Raw genomic sequence first — 24,310 nt, 5'->3', positions numbered from 1 at the left:
TGTAGATAATGGTGTGAAAATAACAAAATGTATCATTTTTTAAATTCTAATTTAAAATCCTTTATCATACAAAAAAACTAATAACCTAATTATTATTTAAGGCAAAATAAGGTTGTGTTTATAGATTTTGTACAAATCCCCCTGCTAGATTACAATGTTCCAAAAAATAATAGATCAATATAAAAATACCCCAAACCTTCAAAATACGATAATGTGTTTCCTTTGGATTATGATTCTTATAATCTGAACTGAAACTAACCATTATTATTGTTATTTACTATTCTCATGATGGATTATTTTTTTTCAAAGGAATATTCCTCATAATGTTTATAAAAAAACAATTTCCTGGAGCCCACAATGGAGAAAAGAAATCTTAAAAAAATACCCAGAAATGTTTAATTACCAATTATGTAAAACCCATGAAAGCATGAAACTCTCCCATTTGAAGAGCTGTATAAAAAAAGATGTTTGTTTTCTGGTTTTTCCCAATCCCTTGCAATGGAATGGAAATCCAAATTTAACGTTTTAATGGATTTTCTAAGACATAGAAAATTGCATTGGTTTGCAGAAGAAGTGTTGGGGGGGGGGGGGGGGGGGGGCTTTGTTTGCACAAACATACTTGTTTCCCCCTCCACAACTGCTTCTTTGTCAAACTAACGACTTCCTTCCCGTTGTCGATGAGCCCATGGAGGGATGTGCATGCAGTGCACACGCACAGAAAAAGAGGAAGAAAAGAGGAAGTGCTGCAGTGTTTCACTGAAGTCAGTGTTTTACAGGCTTTAGTAACATGTCTCCTGTGTCTTTTCAGTCAAACACACAATCCCAGAACCTCAGAGCTTTATCTGCTGAAGACAGCTGTGCCGAGCACCTCTTCATGTGCTTATGTGGTTTAGCCCTCCCCCCTCCACCGTTCCCCACTCCCACCGACCCCCCTCAACTCTCTTTACAAATGGTACAGTCCATTTAAAAAGGTGCTTGTCATCTCTCAATGCTCTGTGTCCTTTCAACAGTCAGCTGCAGCGAGCTCATTTCACAGGGGCAGTGCTGGCTAACACACACACATACACATACACACACACTCTCATGCTGTTACCAAACTCTCAGACACGCACAGAGGCATGCTCTCACACTGAAACACTCACACCACACATACAGCAGCTCCAAAGAGACACGTTTTCCCCTGAGCTGGATGTCTCTGTTTAAGGGAAAGGACAAACTGCTCTGAGGATACAACTTTTTTTTGTTTTTTGTTATAGAAAGGGAGCGAGATCAGACAGAAAGAGGAGAAAGGGACTAATTTGAGGACACCTTCCTCACGGGAGATGTAGAACTTGTCAGCATGGCAACTTGTCTGGATTCCCCTCTCCTCCTCAGGCAAAAATCCTGAAAATGATGGACGACAACAAGCAGTTGGCCCAGCGCATCGATGGGGCCATTCAGTCCGCCAGCCAGGAGGTGACCAACCTGCGGTCGGAGCTGAGCGCCACCAGCCGCAGACTGGCCGAACTGGGGGCGAGCGACTGCGCCAGCGTGCTGGAGACCCCGCAGCAGAACCACAATGGTAGGAGAGCCCGAGACTGTGTGCGCGTGCCGATGATGTGGTGGAGGATGCCGCCGTGTGTCTAACCCCTGCTCCCGCGTGCACGTGTGTTTAGCCGCCTAAGTGAGTTTGAAACGCGCAGCCTGCGCTAACGCCTCCTTCCGCGGGACCAAGTGTGTGTATCTGAAAGTGGCCAAGCGGATGTGGATGAGTTGAACAAAAGAGGTGAGGGGTTCCTGGCGGCTCGTGTCCGCTCTCCGTTCTCCCAAACAAATTCCCACTCCTGTTAAATAATGAACCCCCTGAACCTTTAAGAGGGGGGTAGTGCTGCTCTTTAGTGGGTAAAGTTACAACCTCCATTCACTGCCGGGCACTCTGTCTGATAGTTCATTCGCTTCTCCGTCAACTGGGAAATGGATCGGTTTCTCTGCACGAGGAAGGGAAAAGGGGGCTGGTTTTAGGGTTGCCGTGGGTTACTGTTACCGAGCACTGTTTGAATGAGTGCCCGGTCCGTAGAACGCTGTCCTCGTGTGTGTGTGTGTGTGTGTGTGTGTGTGTGTTTATGCGTGGCAGCCGCTGTGTTTGCCCTTTTTTTTACTTTTGACATGTAGATAGGTAACAGATGTCTTTCTTTCTGTGTTGGTGTACATGCATAATCCCGGGTGGACGCATTAGCGTGTGTGTTTTTTTTATGTGCCCATGCTGTCATGTCCTTTTAGCTTCTGGCACACACATACTCACACTCTGGCTGTTTCCATAGCAGTCAGCTGGTACAGGGAGCTGTCTGATGGGATCCGTTCCATCTTGGCTGTGGCAACACTCTGCTTTGAAAGCCACATATCTCTCAGATACTTCCGAGATGAAATGAAAGGTCTGCTGTATTTCCTGTCTCACATTCAGAGGGAAAAATGTGTTGGCTAACTCTCCCTCTCATGACAGTCATTTAGTCCTCGTTTGACCTCTGCAGAGAGAAACGTGAGCGCAGGCTGCGTTCCAAAGCTGGTCAGGAAGAGTTTTGGTCATGTGTCAGCATTGTTTTCAATGGGCGGCCCCTGTCGCTTTGTTTTTCAGTCATTTCTTTCTGCTTGTGTCACACACACACACACTTGCGGTATCCCTTTAACCCTGATGCACGCTCACACCCACTGCTGTTTCCATAGCAGTGTGAGTGAAGACAAGCATTCCTCTGGGGGGGGAGTTTGAGCGCTGATGTCATTGTCCCTTGTAGCTGCGTCTCCGCTCAGCTGAAATGATGCCCGAGATGTTCATGTTCAGTAGTGGAATCGTGTTCGTCTCGAGGGGAAGATTCATACAACTCACGTAAATAACACACGAACACCACAGAGACGGCAGAAAAACAACCTTGGAACTGGTCCGTTGTTAAAACGTTCCTGAGATGACACACATTATGAAGCACACACTAATGTGTAGATCTCTCTGGAGATAGAGTTTGTCGAACATTGTGTGAATGTCCACATGCGAACCAATACACACACGTCCTATTGATTCTGAAGGTAACTCTTGCTGATTCCTGCCTTGGTTTGGCCTATAAATCTTCCCATTGTCATTGTGTCTAGGTCAATGAATCTCTTTTTCTGTCCTCTTCTTTGTGCCCACCTCTCTTAGTCTGTTTCAACCCCCTTTCTCTCCTCCGAGCTGTTCTTTACAAGCCCGGGGAGTATAACAGAAACAGCTGGGGGATTAGGTAATTTATTACCAGTGGCTGTGTTAGGAAGGGAGGTGTGTGCTAAGGGTCGCTGGTTCCTTGCACAGCCGGCAGAGTGTGAGTCCCTGAGGAAAGCTGTGTGCGGGGGGTGCTGCTCGGCACTAAACTTGCTAGCGGGCTAGCTTATCTTAATTGTGTTTCTGTTGCCTGGGGGTTTTCATTTGCACGTTACGTTCACCCCAGCAACCGTAAAGCGTAGGAATAAATGACAGTACTTGATGTGTTATCTTCTTCCAGTGGTCCAAGGAGTTCGAAAAAACACACAATATCCAACCCTTATTTCTTTCTCTCTCCAACATTTGAGACCTTGTCTGTCCTCTGAGCTCACAACTATTCCCGATGTAGTTCATGATCTTTCTCCTGGAATTGAATGGACTACATTTAGCTTAGCTGAGGCACAATTGGGGGCGGTGTGATCCACCAATGCTGAGCAGTCATGAATCTGGCTCAAAACGTGGGCCTCTACCATTTTCCTTTTTCTTTTGATGATGACCTCCGCAGAAAACATGCAATAGCCGTACTGTGGCTACAATGGACCAAAACTCTTATTACTGTAGGTGTCAGATTCTGACTGACCATGCTAATAAATGGTAACACAGTTCAGGGTCTTTTGACAAGCTTCACCCAGAAGCTTTCCACATCTTTTGCTGCTTCTCACAGTGTTCACCAGCGGTTGAAATCTCTGTTGTAATGGAGATGGCTCGGTTGTCACTATACAGCTTATCCATTACACCGCTGTTAGAAGTTTCCGAACCTACTGGTCAGCTGCTCTTTTGTATTCTTTTTTCCCCAGAAACACAGTGACAAGAGGCAGCAGACATTGTAAATTGAACTACTTGATATACTAGCAGATTCGTTTACTTAGCACTACTGCTTTTCCATACTTTGCAGTATGTCACTGAAGCTCACTTTGTCTTTGGTCTGAGTGTGAAAACATGCTGATACTGTTTGTGTAAGTTTTTGGATCATTGATCATCATTTTTCTGCAGTATTCTTAACACTTCTCTGGGGTGCTGATACTGTTTATGTATTCAGCTTTTAAAGGTTACGAGAGAAGGTCAGTTGCATTGCATTTAATAACTCATCCATTGTCGTAGTTGAGAGTTGGTCAAGCGTTCGCATGCTAATTGACTGCCAGTATATTACTGTCTCAACACAAAGGTAATGCATTTCTATCTGAACCTCATCAAAACATGTTTTACACCATGTCAGGGTGATCACTTGACTTAAAGACATATTTTATTGTTTTATTTATTTTTTTGAGGATTGGTTATCCAGGACCCCAAGAATGAGTTTGGCCTTTCGTATAATTTGGCTTAGAGGATTAGCTGTCTCTATACATCATCAATCATCCGACAAGCTCTGCTTTTCTGTTCAGAAAAAGCCTCCTCGGTCATTGATACTAGATATTGAACAGGATTAAGAATATCAGGGGGCTATTTGCTTAAAACGTCGCTCCGTTAGAGATGAGGAGAAGAACAAAGTAGACAAGACAGAACTACTGATGGTTTTAACACGGCTTGAACTGGATTGAAAAAAAATGTAAGCTAACTGGCGTGACAATCATCTATCTGCACAGCTTGTCGAGTTGGGTGTTAAACCAAATTCTATCTCACAAGCTGCTTAAGCTACGGCATCTCCCAGCTCTCTTAAACCGGCCCCACCGGCGGTCTTCAGGTCAATGCAGTGTTGTGATGACCGGCTTCTCGTCAATACAGGGTTTTGGAAGTGGAAGTGAATGGCTGTATTTTTCTCCACGAGCTCCAGGAGCAGCTCATTTCCGCCTCGTCCCCATAATCGTAAGTACCAGATGGTGGGACAACTGCTACAGAAATGTCCAATGGACTTATTTTATTTGCTGTAAGATAATGAGAATTACAAGCATCAACTTCCTTGGTATTTACTCCTCAGGTAATATGGCATACAGTATGTGCTTTATTGGTGTCCAGAAGAGCTCAGACATTGGTATTCCTGCAGTGTGCAGCAGTCTCAGTGTGATGTGCACTCCTCGTTCCCACTCACACAATCACATGTACGCACTTACTCTCTAACTGCTACTCTACGTTGACTTTTGTTCCTCATATAGTTTCTTCAACACCGACATTATGTCACCTCAGTGCTACTGTCTATCTGCTATATCTGATTTAACATTTAGTTTACAAGTTAATGTAAAATACATACAAATGCAGATTCTGAAAGATAAAACAGTTTAAGACTCAATGTTAAATCCTCACTTAAATATATGAATAAAGAATCATCATTTGGAAAGACACTTTAAAACCGGAGCTTTTGAAAAATGTCAGGAGGCTCTCACATAATGTTTTTCCCTCTTCAGTTAGGATAATGTATGCAAAAGGTAGTCTTTAATAATGTACCCAGTGTTGCTTTAAATGTCAATTTGCTCATTTTATGCATCCGTGTTAATAAACAGGTACAAAAAGCCCAGGAAATATAATATTATACAACCAATATTTCAGGGCAACATTTTGGGTATTCACACTGTGCGCTTCATTTATCTCCTCTTTTTTTGGGGGGGGGAGGTTTGCCTTAATTCCTGAACACAACTCCAGAGGCCAAAGCTCGGAACATTTGTTCACTGTATTTGCTGCATCATGTCCTACAGCAACACTATCATTTCCACCATTGTCTTCTTTTATGGTTAAGTTGTTGTCATGTCAAAATCCCAGCAGGTTCATTGAAGTGTAGAATGTCTTCACACGGACTGCAGGTTCAGCCAAGAATTGCATTTTCTGCTGTATTTAGTCTGCTATGACACTGCCTGCAAAACCTGACATTTATCCTTTTACACTACCCTTTCATTGATTTGATGAAGGAGGATAGGTGTAAAGCTGTTGTCACTCAGAGAGGCATTTGTTGCAGAAAGCCAGCTGGTGACGGAATATCGCCGGAACAAATTGGACAGGAAAAGTCTAACTGGGCTCGTGGAGTCATAAAAACCTGCAATGAAGGATCTCAAGCTGTGACAATGGCTCCAAATCTCATTAGTGTTTTTGGTTGCTGGAGATGGCTTTTGAGTCCCTCTCTGTCTACGGCAATGAGAAACCTAATGACTTGTGTGAGGCAAAAGAATAGTCCTCTTTCGGGTTTCATGTTTATGGCACGTTTTATGGACATTTATTTCACTTAAGTTACCCAACATATTGTTACTCATTAAAAAGAATCATGGATGCCACAATTGCCTTTGGCAAATTTCCTTTTAGCACCTCTGCTGGCACTGACACTGCAGTAACTTCAGCAGTAAGTTTTGGAAGGAATTGCCATCCACATAAGGTCATATTTAGAATGGAATTACCCATGTCAGTTTAATTAATTAGGCTGAAGCCTGAACATGTGGTTGATGGTAGTAATTACTTGCCTATAAAGCGTGTTAATGAAGAGTGATTTTAGTCTGTAACCGTATGCTGAAAGGTAATTCATTTACATACACATGTAGTCATCAAGTGAGTGAATGAAACTTGTGAATTAGATTGATTACCACATCAAATATTGTTAATAAATCATATGCCGCCTCGTTTGTGTGTTTTTACCGCATCGTGGGTGTGTTCAGTGTGCTGCCCCACTCTCTCACACACACGCATACACACACAGACCCCTCACTGTGGCCTTGTCATAAGTTTTCGAGCAGAGGGGGAATGTGTTTTCCAGACAGTCTTCAGCTATCAACAGGCCTTGACACACTCGCATTGGCTTTATTTGACACTTCAATTCTAATACTAATTAACTTTGCACCCCTGGTGGCACACAATTTGATGCCCTACGTAGCATTTGAGAAGGTCACATCTGAAGTGGATATTCTGTGTTTTGGGTTGGTCATAGTCTGCATTAATGAGTTGGAGTAGCTCTCGGGTATGTAAATTACTGTTGCCCTCTGTCCTTCAGCCTGCTTTTCCTGAAAACTGATGCTAGCTGCGCTCTCGCGCACGGCGGCAGATGGGGAGTGTGCTTGGTATTCAGTGACATTGCACATATTCCCATGCCATGAAGTGCAAATGCTGAGCAGTTTCATGCAAAATTGTGGAGGTAGAGGGTGAGAGAGTGGACAAAGTGCTTTAGCACGGCATAAACTGTACTTTTCCAACAGAAAGACATTTGACAAAGATGTGCTGTAGCTCCATACTGGGAACAATGTTTAAAACTCATTAATTTGATGGAAAACTTCATCAGTGGGTGATGGTAGGTGGTGGACACCATTTTTTTTTTTAATACTGCACCCACGGGGACCCTCCATTAGTCTCTGGATGGCCATAATGTTTGCCACAGTGCCCAGCTCGTACTACTACCAACTTGGAAATTTGGGCCAAGAATTTGAAACTGTATGATCCCAAGTGATTGCTAAGACGCCGCTGTATGAATCCGCTCAGTGAAAGCTGATGGGTCTGCTCTGTTGCCCCAGAGAATGACTCCTAATAGTCTGAGACAGGAGATGTGGAAAGTGTGCGCTCCTCAGGCACCGGGCCCCTCCCAGTCGTTTTTGAATGACTTGATATGACGGGGGCCGGGCATGAAATTTCTCTGTTAATCTCTCATTAACGGGAGGTGATGGATTTGGAGATTTCGCCATATTTTGTCCTCGGAAATTGGTTTCATATTTTCTTATTTCTTAATTTTTGAGCCAAACGATAAAATTATTTTATCCTTGTGGGTGATCAAAAGGACCATTACCAAGAATAAAATGTTAATATTAGATTCATGGCACAGTTCCTCACTGCACCACACATGAAATCATTTAACTGTGTGTGTAAAGCAATGTTCATCTTCTTCTACTTCTACAACCAGGTGTTATTTTTAGATGGGGTGCATGGTGTGTGCAACCCAAGATGATTTGGGTATTTTGGGTTTAGGTTGAGCAGAATAGAATTACTGCATACCTCTGCAGAGGTATTGCCTCGCCTCAGAGAATTTTCGAACATATGTGCTGGTCCTGGGTCTGATTTCTCCTCGCGCACATCCCAATGGAGATCAAATATAGAGTGGGACTTCGGATCACAATATTTTGGCGCCACTACCTCGAAATCATTACATAACTCTTGTAAGAGGGCACAGGATGTTATGTTCTTGCTAAAACCAAACCAAACCAGACGGCCAAAGTTCAAAGACAAGGATCAGTGGGAGAGTAGAAGTACTCGACTTAAAAACACTCCTCCCTACGTCCCACAGTCGGTACTTGACATGCTGTTTGGTATGAAGCCCTGACATGTTGTTGCTGGTGTTGAGTCTAAGTACGTCACTCCTGGGGAATACCAATAACCGTTGACTTCATTCGTTGATGACCTTTTCCTAAATATTGTCTGGTAGCACATGCGGCTGGGCGGAATGGGCAAAAATCCATATCACGGTATTTAGAAAGATCCTGACGGTATCCCAGCAGGCCTGTGTGACAGTGTTGCTTTTTCAAGTAAACACGTACATTCATTGACCGCCGGCTGTCCGAACGGAGGTTCGCCGCTCTCTGGCCAACTCGCTCGCAACTTGCCAGCGAGTTGGCTTGTTAGCTTCGTTAGTGGGTTAGTTAGCGTGTTAGCTCGTTGTGGCGGCTAGTGTTGCCACCAGAGGCAATATCAGCGGCTCGACAAACTTTGCCATAAATCATTTTCTCTAATCTAAGTTAAACCCTCCAAACAGACACAACTCGTCCCTTGGTTGGTGCATCTCTGGTCTCTCTCCCGTATCGCTCTTTTCCGTGTAGCAACAAAAAATAAGAAGAGCAATGTAAATTGTTACGGCGTAACACTGGTATGAAGCATACGTGAAAAATTCATCTCAGACCGATGCACCATTTCAACCGCTATACCGCCCAGCCCTAGTAGCACCTTTTTGGTTGGATTTCTGTTAGAAATTTGTAACAGGCACGTTGGACACCTGCGCTTAAACTAAATGTGCTGCTGTTCGTGTTGCATGTGGCAGAGAGCCGGAGGGCAATGAGCGCAGACACATGACCTTTTTGTTATTGCTATGCAACACAAGGTTTGATCACCAGCTGGCTATTTGTTGCTTTAGCCCGCTTTGAGTTACAGTAACAAAGGAGAGGGCACACGTCTATATTAAAGTTAGTTATTGCTCACTTACTTCTGATGAGAAGTATGTTTGTTGAAACGAGAGGTGGCATGACTAAGAAGAGAGTGCCTTCACTGTATCATTATCTTGTCCGACAGCTGCCGAGGTAAGGCCTACTTCACATTTTCCACATGTTAAATTAAAGGATCATTTTCTACTTCACAGATCTCGGGGGTGTACCCATAATGCATCCTTTATATGGAAGATAAAACATTTTGACAAAGACAGAGATTCACAAACCCGCTTTTCTTTCTCATCTATTTCTCTAGATTTCTCCTGCATTTATCACATGAACATTCAGCACGTATGCTGTTTGTTCAAGTCCGTTGGTCAGGCCTGGCTGTTGTGAGTGTGAGTTATCGTTCTGCCTACGATTGTCCAACTATCAGCATGAAGGCTGCCCAGCCAGCTGGTGCCTGCTGTATACGAGGGGCAGATTGGGCAAGCCTGAGTGTCCCAGTGGGGGTCGGTAGGTACGGTAATGCCCAGTGGCACGGACAGGGCCGTCTCAGAGCCGCCTAATGGGGACCGCAAGGGTGACTGGGGAGAGCGAGCGAGGCATCACGAGCCGCGTGTGTGCCAACCCTGACAAATTGCATTAAGGCACCAGAGGATAGCGAGGGCAGTGCCAGCGTGAGGCTGACACATGAGGAGGACTGGCACAGTGGGCGGAGCGGGCAAAGAGCGGGGGAGAGCAGATGTGTGTGTCATCACAACCCTGGCATCATGCTGGAGGGGAGGAGGCATCACTTATGTTAATGGGCGTAAACAGACGGATGCACCCAAACACGGCGCAATAAGTGATTGCTGTATGTGTGTGTTGTGAAAGAGAGAGAGAGAGAGAGACTCTGAAGTAGCAGAGGTTAGTTATCTTAACTACATTGTCTACATTGTTATAGAAACATGCATGTGACAGTCAGTTGGAAACACTGAAATGTCAATTACTGTTATGTTTTATATACAGTGAAAACTGCCATATATGACATACAAAAACATATATTTACCTCAATATGCCTAATCCTTACTGTTGTAAAAGGTTTTATTACTATTTGATGTAAAATTTCTTCCACGAAGGGTTCTTCTGAAGCATGCGGTTCCATATTGAACCTCAGCCTGAAGCTACATTTATCATTTACACTAAAGCTTAGCATTTACGGTTATTTAGTTATTTGTTCTAAAGTGGGGATCAGATTTCGTCCTGTACCTTTTGTTTGTTCAAACAGACTTACAGGCTTGATACAAAAAAACAAAGGCATATGGAAGGAGAGTATTTGTCTTTACCCACTTAAGGATCCGTCCTGTCATCGTCTTACATTTTATTGATCGGGATAACAACGCCGATTCCGTAGTTTGCTGTCGTTACGTTAGGCAACGAAAACATTAAACAGGAGGTAAAAAGAATTTCGATGATACGTTGAAAGCAATCGGCCGTCTCTCTGCAATGATAATCAAATTTACAGTCAGCGAACCGGGATGCATGCAATGCGAATGGCCTCTAACAAGCAAGGGTGTTGCTTTAGGATCGATGCATCATTGAGCCCACATGACCCTTAGCTGTGGACCACATGACCTCCAGACTGAGGATGTGATGTCCCAGTCATTAGAAAGGTTTCAGTGCGTCGCCGTGCCTGTTTAAGGGCACATTGACTCTTTGTCAGTAGGGAGCTGGGGAGATGCCTGATCAATGGCCAGAGGAAAAGGAACAGAAGAGTCGCTCTCCCAAACCGCCCTGAAGAAAGCCCCGAGCCTTCTCTTTTTCATCCATTGTTTGCAATTTATCCCAGTAATATCTGATACGTTTTAGGCAACAGTGAATTGAACTTTATAACCAATGTTGTATTATTGCCTTGTTTCTATCCGGTGGTGCTGCTTGGGGTGGCTGTGGATCAGCGGGTAGAGGAGCTACTGTTTGCATGTCAGAGTGTCCTTTAGCAATCGTTAACTTTAACCCCCCTGATGTTGTCTTCAATTGGCAGCATATCCCAGGTGGCATGCTTATCCATTTTTGCTAGGGCACCGTGTTCCAGTGCTGTGCTTTGTGCCACCCAAGAAGATGATAATTTGTTTACAAAAATTCAAACTAGCCAGGGATTTTTTTTTTTCTCCCTAAACCAGAAATTGTGTGTGGAGCGAGACAAAGCCAGACGAGGATAAAGCTGAAAATGACTTGTTTGAACATCAAAGTATGAAAATGTCTCTCGAAAAGTGGTATTTGTACTTTAGAAGTTGGTTCTTATCTGAGACATAACAAAGAGACAGGTACCGCCAGCCGCTGTCAGTCTAGAAGCAGTCATGGCACTCCATCTCTCTCGAGCAGAGGCTCTGTATGTATTTCCCATCCAAACAAGGAGAGTTCAGCCAGAGTTCAAAGGGAAGTTGAGGGAGAGAGAGAGAGAGATGCCGGACCCCCCTCCCCTCCTCTCCCTTCCCTTCTGTCAGTAACTCCTACGTCTTGTGGGTCTGACTCCTCTGGCAGGAGAGGTGTTTGTTTTGACAACGGGGGCATTCAGCCAGATATTCGTCACTTTCTGACCGTACCTATTTTCATCTAATGAATGTATCTCCACAGTGTCTATAATGGATAGACAGGGACTTGAATAACAGAATGGCCGTGTTTATCAAAGGAGACGCGGGGCCTCACAGTTCACTCGAAACACTCGGCACCACCCCCACCTAAACGTAGATTTGTCTCCCTCAAAAGTAAACAAGACACTGGTGTTTTCTGACCACTTGAAAGCTTAATAAACGTGTGGGCGCGATTATCCTGGTCAACAGCGCTGCAACGTTGGATCTCATCACATCTCGTAAGCTCACTGCGCCTCTGATGGAGATACCTGCAGATGTTTCTCCTTGCCTTACAGGTTTAAACTGAAAGGAGGGCAGACCGTAAATGTGGCAGTCAGTTCACGAGTTAACTGCTGTAGAGAAGCCCCGATACCCAGAGGGATGTTTTTTATTGAAAAAAGAATCCTTAATCATGGTACAAATAGTTGTGTTGAGGCGCTTTGGACTGCATAGTATGGTGCCTGTCTCCATGTTCCCTTCTATGACGTCTTGTTATTGCAAGAATATCCCAGAGATTCATATCTGCACGTATCTGGATCCAGAGTTTAAACCTTTTAAAACACCAAACAACATCTTGGCTCTCGTTCCACGAAACATAATCAGATTATCGACACAAACGTTGGATGCTCCAAAAAGCCACTGATGGTTTGCCAAATCCATCAACTTTATAATGTCCCATAATTCTGCTGCCCTGCAATGCGATCAATGTCGCCACTTTGCATATCCGACCCGAGTGGACGGACGGACAGGTGGCTCTCCGTGGCGGGTGAAGCGGCGTGTGAAGAGGAATGAAGCCCATCGCCTCGCAGGCGATCAATCTTTGTCAGGAGTGATGTGCGAGTCCGTCCAGTGTCCGTCTCCTCCAACAAAAATTGGCTTACATCAGGCCGGGCTCTCAGATGTTGCTCTGCTTCCCAGGGTGTCGGAGAGGTTTTCTCAGGCTTATGCCTCACACCCTGATGCCAAGAAGTGTGTCATTGATTGTCAAACTCTTAGAGTTGTTGCTGTTTTGAGATTGTCAGTGTGGTTTCTACTTAAATTATTGCATTAAGAATCAATTTCCAAAGCAGGCAGAGCAGGATGAATCAACATGAAGTAGCTCATAGACATAGTAGTAGTTTTACAATAAATCATGGCCATTTGGGAGTGAGGGACACATGACTCTACCAAGTGTGTCCCCCTCCTTTTTTCAGACCTAACCAGAACAAATTATAATCAGCTCACACAAATGTCCACACGCGTGTCAAACAGACTAATAACCTCATGTTGAAAACGTAACCTAATCTACGCGGCTTCACTCCCAGAGACACAAGAAATCAAATATATATTTTACTATTAATGACAAAAAAGTAACGCACAATGACTTGGACAAGTAACTTTAATCTGATTACTGGTTTGGACACACTTAGACACTTACTCGTCGCTGAAAAAGGTGGTGAGATTAGAGCCTTACTAAATAACTAAGTAACGCGTTACTGGCATCACTGCTAATAACATGGTGGTCCTGCAAGTATTGTCTTGAAGTTGACTTTACACAAGATGATCAAAGTTTAAAGTTAAGTTTTGTCCAAGTGAGAGTGAATTCTGTTTGTTGTTCGTTGTTTCGGGAGCTAGCTATCAAACTCAGCACTCTCTCGGCATTCTTTTTTATGTGATAAACCAGTTTTTGTTAAACTCTGTTTATTATGCACGGATAGCAGATAAAAAAAATGCCGTGCTCATTGACATCAGGCCTCTTCTAAATGAAGTCTTAGTAGTAAGAGCTCAGTCATAGCCTCGGTGGGGGGCTCAAGGTGTAGTATTCACATGGAGTTATCGTTGTAATATTAACACAAAAGATTTGTGTTTCGCTCATGGAGTGTACTGTCCTATTTAAATGTCAATGCTTTGGAGTGTTGCCCCTGCTGGTTAATTTAGAAATATGGAGCTGCGGTGGAAGGAAGGTAAATAAGGTACAGTTCTAAGAAATGGGCCCATGGCTATGAAAGAGAACATGGTGATGGAATGGTGATGATGCAGTGCAAACGCAACAAGCAAAATGTCCAATTGTCCTCTCCTGAGGCTGTGACAAAGACACAAACCTTTGTGGCGGTTCTGGTTGTTATTCCTGCTGCTGCTCTCATGTCACGTTATTTCACTCAAGGATGTTAAAACTAAAGTATAGTGCCGCTGATGTTCAGTTTTTGTTCAACTCTGTTGGCTTTACTTTACGTTTGCCATTCTTTTTACAGTTTATATTGTTTGAATATTTTTGTGATATGAAAATATTCATGGAACTGTATTTGGATCCAGAGATAATTTAAGATGCATTTTGAGTGTAAGTATAATGTAACTAGGCAGATCACCACATGCAATGGCACGACCTCGCAGACCCCCCCCTAAACTCTTTCTAGGCTGCTGAGAGCTTTGGCCGGCCGCCCCAGATCAGAGCCTCGCTTTAGGATTAAAGTCATTTTCTAAGATCCAGCTGCACAGTTATCACAGCCCCATGATCACAATATCAAAGATAAAGCCCCGGGTGGCACAGGTCTGCGCCGGTCCATTTCGGATGTTAACGGCTCCACAAAATGAAGAGCCAAGGATCGTGCAAGAAAAAAGGAGGACAATTCAACTGTCTTCTGGCTGTAGGTGCGCATGATGACTCGTATGTTGAAGCTCAGTGGCAGTTTCTGTGTAGATTTAAGGATAAGAGAGCAGGGCGGCGTGCTCGCTCACGGCAATGAAAAAAAAAGAATTACAAGTTTTCTCTGCTCATTAAGATTCTGCAGAGGCCGCCGAGCGAGGATAAGATGAGAAGACCCGATGAGAGGAAAGGCAGCGGACGGCCAAAAATAGATCAAAACCAAAGCGGAGTCCAGAGAGCTGCTGGGCATGAGGAGGGAAGGAATGTTTGCCTTGTAAGACACGCTAAACAGAGCTGTCTGACTCGATCTCGGAGAGAGAGAGAGGGGCGCCCAGCAGGATGATGGCATGGCAAGGACCTAGCTTGCTAATGATGGGAAGTACTTAAGAATGCTGATAACACAACCAAGGGGTCTTGGTTGTGATTGGCAAAGGATGAAGATTAGAGAAAGCCTCAAGCTCTTCTATGCTCTCCTTTTTATTTCACTCCATCTCCACGTTATCTCCCTTCGTTTCTTGCTGTTCGGCTGTGATTAGTAGAGGGATAAGAGGCTCGTGGTTCGTCTATTTTCTGCCCCATTAGTCGGACTCACTTAATGCTGTCGGTCTGTGTTTCAGCGGCCCGGCCTCCCGCCCTCATCATCGGCCTTCTGTTTGTCGAGGCTTCTCGCCCCTCAGAGCTTCATTTGATGAGCAGCGGTAATATTATTTGCCAGAGTTGGTACATTTCCGTTAGTTTGTGTGTTTTTGTGATTGGGGTTAAAAGGATATAAGCTGGATCGTTTGCCCGCTCAAAGCACTAAAGCTAAATTAATTTTCTCTCATCATGAAATATTTTATTTTGGAATATAAGACAATTATAGCTTCTTAAAAATGGGGCCCTCAGTTCCCCTTCCCACTCCATGCCTCTGCTGCTCTGCCTTTCTCTGTGCTTCTGGAGCTCTGTGGATGGACAACATTTAAGAAACATCCACTTAAGTCATTCCTCATCTTTCTTTTGTTTATTTACAGTACTTTCCTAGTTATATTGTGTTTATATGTATTTCTGTGACTAGCCGTTCCTTCCAGGCTTTTTTAAAATGATCTGTGTGCTTGCCTTTTATCTTCTCCCCTCTCTTGTTCTGCCTCTCTGTTCCTCTCTCTCTCTCTCTCTTGTATTTCTGCGGACCCAGAGTGTAATGGAAGCAAATAGAGCGAGGCGGCGAGGTAGAACCCACTACCTCATCTGGTAATGAATGAGCCTGGAAAGTTCCGAGTGAAGAGTACACCGTCTCCATGGAGACTGGGGTAAAGTTGCTGGCACCGCTTGCGTCTTTGAAGGCCTCGGCCAGAATAAACAATGCCAAGGTCACTGCTCCTCGGGGCCTGTTTCAGCATCTGCGACCACAAAGACGGCCGCGCAGTCTTTGAGGACGTGGTCTTGGGAGCTGTCTTTCTGTCTCCATCTTTTTCATCTGCTACCCCTTCATTACACTCACTGGACCACCCTCGCCGCCACTTACCACCTAACTCACTGAGGTTTTTTGGGGCAGACCTCCAACGTGTGTTTCATGTCTCCTCTAGTTCCAGATGGAACTTTTATAAACCTCTTTTACAGCCATTTGTGCACAAATGGCTGTCCCTCCAATAATATCCGCCCCTAGCTCAGCATATTTAATGTGAACTTGTGTGTGCGTTCCTCCGCTGGATGTAACCTTACAGTTCCTATTTAGTCATGTTTTATTTAGCACTGTGTTGTTTGTTTTTTGCCCTATTACGTGCCCTCTCTGTCCTTCTGCAGCCTGCTGTTGTCTCCTCTCTGTTACACACCAACATCCACCCTTGGGCCACCTTAATTTATTGTTCAATTTAAGTATTAATGTTCTTAATTCCAGACAAGGGAAAAAAGCTGCTGTGTCGTTTATTTATGCCTTTGAGCTCTGAGTCATTCACTCTCTTGTTACCACAGATGCTGCTGCAGAGGCAAAGTAAAGACGGGTGCAATAGTCACATTTCATTATCAACACAGCCTCTCATGCGCTTTGAGCTCAGTATAAACTTGAGGTCATATCTGGAAGACGGTGGTCATTGTCATACTTGAAAGCAGCATATTTCCACAGCACTGTACACTTAACAGTCAAAGTTAGTTGTCACTTGAAAACCTGCATAACGATACTGTAACAGAGATGAGAAGCCGGAGCAGTGAAGTTAAAGAAGCTTTTATGTGTTCCAGATGTCGGTAAACATCTAAGCCGAATTTAGCCCATTTTTTACTAAATGCATAAATGTCTCCAAACCTTAAAATCCTCAAACACTGTAGTGGCTCGCAGGGTTTATGACAAATAATAATTATGAGGTACCAAATTCTGAAAATGGATGCTCGCTATAGCGATGAATTGGTCCACTGTAAATTCATTATAACCACATATTGACTAATGCAAGGAGAACATCATTGAGCTGTCCAACTCCAGCTATTGGCTGCAGATGCAACCCTTCAGGCACGTATGCGTGTAGGTATTCCACATTCGGCAGTGTGATGCCGTGTTTGTGTTTAGATTGTGCAGCTCACACGTCAGGGTGTCCGACGCGGGCCCAGATGCTGCAGGGCCTATATCAAGCCGTTAATTGGGACTGAGGGCAAACCCAATACAGATGGTATTTGCACTGTGTGATGAAGAGGATTTTCTGGGTTTACTGCAATCTGCAGTGCAGCTCAGGCAGGAGAGTGGAGACGGACGGAAATTGGAAAAGAGAAATTGGGAAGTTGGAGCCCTGAGAGGGGGGCTGAGAAAGAAAAAGTGACAAACATTCAGTGAGGAGATTGAACGCAGGAATGCACAGGGAGGAGGAAGCAGAGGGAACTGCCGACACAGACAAACCACACACAGGATCGGGAAGGGCCTCTCTGATCACACCGCTTGCTCTGTGTGAGTGCGCTTTGTTTCTCCTCCACGGCCATTCTTTGTTCACTCCTTGGAAAGTCTGGTGCTCTTGGAATGTACGCCGTGATTTAGTGAAATTAAATGAATTTGTGTGGTCTAAAAAGCCACATCCACACCTTTTCTCCAGACCATGTGCTTTCACCTCCATGATGCCGGTTATGAACAGTAAAGATAAAGGGTTAACTCACTCAACCCCCCCCCCCCCCCCCCCCCATCCTCCCCCCACTGCCCCCTTTATGTCCTCGCTCATCCTATAATTAATACTGATAGAATCTCCTGGAAACTCATTCCACTTCCTAATGTGCAAAGTTAACTTGACGAACGGCGAGCAATAATGCGTCTGCGCCCTCCATCGGTCTCCATCAAAACGGAGAGCCGGCCATTGCATCTCAATATAGCGTTAACAGCAGCAGGCTTCCTCAGGAAGATGCCCGCTCTGTGCATACTAATCCAGACAAGAAGCCTCAGCGCCACTCCACTGTAAACTGAGTCATGGGTTGAATTGTAACTTTCCAAATGGCAACCGTAGACACTGGAACTCGACATTCCCTTAAACGTTACAACTAAAACAAGAACAGCCCAACCAACATCTGCTGTTTGTTTTTAGTGTAAAGGGTAAAATTGGCATTCGTACTTGGGACAAACGACCCTGCGGCAGTCACAGGTATTTGTCTGCTGCAGCTGCTGTTGGCAGTGATGGAGATGTGACACGCTAACGTTTGCATCGCTGGGGCGTCCGTTGAAGTGAATATATATTTAACGAAATCGGACAGGAATTATTAAATCCTCTTATTGAGACAAAATATATTATGTATGTGCTCTACTCAAAGCCCTAAAATCTGCACATCTTTTATGATAACTTTATATTACATTTGCATTGTATTATTTCATATTCTCTAACTCTCTTTAATTCTCAAACATTGGCCAGGTCTCCTCACACAATTTTGCCTTCAGTATCACTGCATTTACTTTTCAAAACAACCTTCATAATGGACTGTTCCAAAAAAACAGTAATTTCCTATGCAGCCCAAAGAACATCTCACTATTGCATCTCAGTTGGTCACACGTGGTTGTCTTCTTTCTAATGTATCTTTCACCATCGACAGCAAAGATGATGAATGCCTTTTTTACTTGAAAGCCTTTTTTGTTTCTTTTTTTCTTTTTTCACTGTTTCCCCAGGCTCCACACTTATGTGTTCCATTGTTGTTTCACTCAGGACCTGAAGTCATTATATCAAAGTATACCCCGAGCCAGCAACATTTTGCTATACTGTACCGAATATGGTGCAATTGGAAGGAGAACGACTGTGAATGATCTTTCTGCTGGGAAAAGCTATTATATGCGGCAATGGCCCAGAGAGTAAGCTCGATAGACATGTTGAGACAAAACACCACTGTTTGGTGGTGGGGTGCTGAGAGAAAAATGATCACAATGAAGAAGTGCCATATATGAAAGAAGTCTGTGAACCACTAGTTTATCCAGTTCTCCAATTGTGTCATGTCTTTTGCTTTATCATTGGAAGGATTTGATCTTTACTGTGGTACAAACTTATGAATTAAGCTGAGCTGATCATGACCATAAAGCTTCAATATTGTCTCGAATCGCTTTTGATTAGTTTGTATTGCTTTGGAAGGCTAAGATGTAATGAGGTGCAATATGCATTAAATGTATATATTTCAACCCTTCCATACCCAGGCTGTATGAGAGTAGTATTTGAAATAAATAAGTCAACACCAATAATATCTATCTCACATCAGCTCAGTATATCTCTGCACATATATATAAAGTTAGATGATTCTTTATATTCTCTTGAGAATGTCTTGACCTTTTTTAGATTTTCTTTTTGGGAGAAATAATCAAACTATTTTCCCATAGTTTTTAGGTTACCTTTCAAAAGGGTGATATATGTGCTTGGAATTAATTTGTGTTTCACTTCCTTTGTTTGTTTCACTATCAATTTTTCCACTTACCCGTAAAATATTGAAATGTTATTTCCGTAGTTGTTTGGCCTCACAGCTGCAGCTTTCTCTCTTCTGACTGGGCAGGAGGAGTAGGCCATGGGGTTTTTCTTTTTTTCTCCCTCGCAAACATGATGGATCACAAAAAGAGCCAGTTTCTAGAAAAACAAAGCCAGCGTTTAAGCTCCTGGCTGCCCACTGTTCTTTTCTGCTGCCCGTGACATAAATCTCAGTCTAGGCGTACACAGTGCTCCCTCTAAAAGAGGAATGAGAAAGGTTATTTGTTTCACTTTATGGGGAGCCCGTTGTGGGTGGGTGGTGGAGATTTCACTTTCTCTTTAGTGTTGCAGCTTGATGGGAATGTGAGGGCAGCAGAAAGTATGCGCCATAATTGTTTTTTTCTTTCATTTTACTCTTAAGATTGCCGGATTTCATGAGTGTGTGCGCATACTTAGCTGAGATGTGGATATACTAGTCTTTATAGTTGACCGACACACACAAGATACTCCTGGGTTGTGTGTGCCTGTGCAAGATCTTTGGTACAATAACTCACTCACTCACTCACTCACTCACACACACACAAATGCATTGGCAGTTAGATGGGGTGCTGTGGATTGGTTTGACCACCACCACAACAACAGCTGCTGGTGTCGGGCCGTTGCCACGTTAGCCAGCAGCCAACCACGCGGTCTGTGGATTGACACAGAAGACACAGTTCATTCTGGAAGCACGTGCTGTATTTGCACCAGACTCACAAAAATGTTTCTTCTACACTACTTACAATGGACATTAAGGTCCGTGAAAGGTGTATTTTGGAGATAGTTGTGAATTATGTTACAGGCGTCTATTCAAGTCATGGCCCAACAATGAATTGTTTGTAAATTGCCATTTAACATATGGAAAGCCTAGTATGAAATACATTTAGCTTATTTTACAATCCTTATCTAAATAACATTCAAGAATAAATACATCATAATGAGAACATTTCAGATGTAGTTTACTTCTCTCTAAATCCTCTTTGTCCCACACGGGACACACAGTCACGATGAGCCTTCCCTTTCACAAGCTCTCAACCTTATAATCATGCGTCAACACACATTCACTTTTTTAGGGACTGTTTTTGCCACCTTGCTACATTTAATGTGGTGTAGAAGTGGATTAATTATCATTGACGTGAGAATTCATTAGAACTTTAATTAATGTATTATCTTTGTTGTATTTGTTATGAAGTTTCCAGAGGCCCCCTCCACCTAAAGACAACGCCTCTTAGTGCTACGTTTGTCTCCCATGTGAGACAGTGTGTGTGTGTGTGTGTGTGTGTGTGTGTATATAATATATACGTGTGTCTCCCTTAATCAGGGCGTGTCTTCAGATGTTCATCAAGGGGCCAATGAGAAGATGCCTGGAATGGAGACGCACGTACACACACACACACACACACACAGATAGACACTCTCAAGGCACAGGCTCACTCACACGCAGATTAACGGGGTAAACTGTGGCGCTCATCTGGGATGAATGCGGTCAGTGAGGGGAACAGCTGAGCAAACAGCCCTGGCAAGAGGCGGAGAGCAGAGGGGAGAGAGAGAGAGAGAGAGAAGCGGGGATGACCAACTGTTCGTCCCGGCGCAGTGTTGCCGATCGGCTGCCACGTTGGATATGCATCAGCCCTGAAGCCGGAAGAATGGGCACCAGTGGAGGTAATGGCTAACATCAGCTATGCTCAGCTGCCAATGGTTTTATTTTTACTGGGGCAAACTGTAATGGGAATAGTGGGGTCCAACTTACTCACTCTGACTTGGAGGGAATACATTGTTAGGGTTTTCAGGGAAATGTGGCAACATTTATTCTTATATATAAAAGAAGTGACACTATAGAAGATCAGTGTCATTCAAATCAAATTCATCACTTTGTTGTTAAACAAAAATGATCCTACACTTCTAGATTCTAGATCTAGATTTGAGACAAATCCTTTTTTTAAACATGTTTGCAGGGCTCTGGTGAAGTGAGTCATGTTTTATATGAAGCAGAAGCAGAGGTATGATGCCGGGCCATGCACCATTGCTGTACGGTATAATATGAGGCCAGATGGCCTGATTCCGATAGTCACTCACAAACCATTTAAACCGGTGTCATTATGATTGATAACAGTAATCTGCCACATTTATCCTCCACCACTCTGTCCAGGTGAATTGGAAATACAGTGAACCAAAATTGTGGGTTTAAATTCTGTGATAAATTTAAATGCTTGAATGCAAGGTTTTAAATACTTATTGTTGAATTTTGAATAATTATTTGTATTACATTTTATGGATTTTTTTCAAAGTTGCTATCAATGTCCACATGGCCTCATGTATGAACTGATCAGATTTTGGTGGTTAAGTTTAAAATCAATATGAAAATAATATGGTTACATACGAAAATGTTTTTTTTGGACTTAATAATTCAATCTATAATCAAAACCATATGTAACCATATTTATTTTCACTAGGATTAAATTATGAAGGGATTTACATCTAAAAGATCAAAGGCCAACTTTAATGTGACATCATAATGGCCATAATTAAAGTGGCATTCATCAAAGGGGCTCACTTTGACACCGTGGTGAATGTGGAGATTTCTTTTGCTGCCAGGTCGAATATATATATATATTTTTAATTTGTGCTGTCTTTTCAGTAACATCCATATTTTAATCATGGTGGAAACTTTGTCCTGCATCAGAAGCAGCGAAAAAAATCATCATGTTCATTTTCTTACATCGTGCGATAGGTCAATGTATTGATTATAGCGACAGACCTACCAACATGGCTTTGATTGGCCCCGGTCTTTCTGTTCCTAGATTTTTCAACACCACTCTTGTGTGAAAAACATTAACATATCCGTAATTTAACCACACACAGACAAGTAGAAACATATAGGTAAGGCTCAATGCAATCTAGGTTGCAAATTGAATTGTGACTCTTCAAATTTCCTTTGGTCTCCCGGCTTTTAGAGGTTGTCATCCTCTCTACCCACTGCGCTGACCAACTCAATTTACTCAGACCGAAACCCTCTTTTAGCATCGCTACAGGCTTTAGGAATTACCAAGTGAAACATTTACTGTGATCCTGCTGTCTCGATTTGGCACATTGACATTTCTGGGACGGACTTGTTGTCACTGAACGTGCAAAAATCTGTTTAAAACGTCTGGAGATATTAGGTATACTTTAACGTTTGACACGTGAAGGGTTCGTTTAGTCGGGTTCTCTCTGCAGTTCTGACCCTTTCGTGCCTGCACAAAAAAAACTGTTGTTTTGGTTTCAGAAAAGGCATTTTGTCAACTTCTCCTCTTGATGTATGAAGATATTCTCACGGGTTATTGGACAAGACACTTGGCAAGTCCACATAACCTTTTGAGCTGGTCTCTGAGCAAGACGTTTTTTTCTGGTTTTATGTTCTCATCCAACTTTATGACACACCTGCAGGTCAGCATTCTCCTGAAACTCACTAAAATGACATTTGTGTTGTTAATATTCACAACCTGTTCCTGTAGAGTCCAACATAAACTAGGTGCTACGCGAACATTTGGGGTAAATTACTGGAAGAATGAGTTACTGGATACAGTGCGAAATGAGGACCACAACTCCTCTAGTGTGTGTGTGTATGCATGTATAATAATATAAATAATATAAAGTGCTGCGTCATGCAGACTGTGGGTTTGTACCCTCCCCTATACCAGATATAACAAATGTGTGGCTTTTTTTATCTGTCTTGTATCAATATAAATAAAATGGAGTTTGGGCAGTTTGGCGGGCCAAGAGTATTTTTGCCCTTTGATATTTTACAGGTTAAACTATGAATCCATTAATGTCAAAAAGAATCGACAGAGGGACTTTCCAGTTGGTAGTGACAATCGCCCGGCAACTGTGATTGATCTTCCTGATTTACCAAAGAAACTGCTCTCATGACTTCCATGTCCTCGACAAGCCATGTGCTCGAGGTCAACCAATATAACCGTAATGTCAAACCGAGAACAAATAACGTTTGAAATTTTGCTCCGGCGTTAAGATCACTGTCTGTTGCTCTGCCCCCGAAAAATGTCTCTGTCAGGCTATTTCAGCCGAGGCTACGAAGATTACATTTCCTCCGAACTGCTATTCTGGGAGTAAAATGGCCTTTGCGGTGTAACAGGCTTTTGATGGGAAATGCTCCTAAATGCAGAGAGGGACTTTTGGGCCTGCGGGGCCTCCAGATTCTCTACAAGTCTATAGTCTGTTTGATGTTCTAATGCCGGCTTTAGCTGTGAGGCTCAAACAGGCAAACAAAGAGAAATCCTCACACAAACATCCACTCACCCTGTCATTCTTATACTGCTGTTTAATTTGGCGTCTGCTGTGAAGATCGGCCGATGAACTGCTCATGTCCTAAACTTTGCTCATGTTTTTCTATTTGCCTGCAGTGCCGTGTCCCTCTGACTTAACTTTTTGACTCGGCAGCAGTGATGAGCGCGAGGCTGGTTGTGACCGGCTTCCCACGAGCTACATGCATTATTGAGCTAATGGTAAGGTGGCAGATGTCTAAGTGTTAGCGCTGAGACCAATGCGCCCCCCTCCCCCCTCCCCCCCACTCTCCCTAAATGAGATCAGCAATGTTCCCCTCCGCCGGTCAGTGAGCTCACTGGGGTGTTTCTGGGTATACTCCCAGGAGAATGTGCCATCTCAGAGGATTATTTTTGAAAGCTGGGCGCCACCCACACTTTTATGGGCTAATATCCAGTGTAGAAATATCCACCACATTTGCATAATAAGAAAAAAACAAACCCCCTAGTCGCCAAAGCAGTTCAGAGATTCCCACTTTCCATTCCAAGATGAAGCCAGCTGAGATCTCAGGGTCATATTGCCTCCAAAATAAAACATCACTGTAT

At 43.5% G+C, this 24,310-nt stretch overlaps 1 protein-coding gene across 3 annotated transcripts in view; it reads left to right on the top strand.

Moving 5' to 3' along the window:
• Positions 1-24,310, top strand: part of kazna (kazrin, periplakin interacting protein a) — a 121,510-nt gene that overhangs the window by 40,039 nt on the left and 57,161 nt on the right. For all 3 annotated transcript variants that reach the window (XM_062563982.1, XM_062563988.1, XM_062563985.1), the window contains exon 3: positions 1,375-1,561. In XM_062563982.1, coding sequence (XP_062419966.1) covers positions 1,375-1,561 — 187 coding nt within the window. The remainder of the gene's footprint in view (positions 1-1,374; positions 1,562-24,310) is intronic.

This window comes from Pungitius pungitius, chromosome 1 (genome assembly GCF_949316345.1).
Source record: "Pungitius pungitius chromosome 1, fPunPun2.1, whole genome shotgun sequence".
Lineage (NCBI taxonomy): Eukaryota > Metazoa > Chordata > Actinopteri > Perciformes > Gasterosteidae > Pungitius > Pungitius pungitius.
The sequence above is the reverse complement of the archived record's forward strand: the minus strand, read 5'-3'. Positions and strand labels throughout refer to the sequence as shown.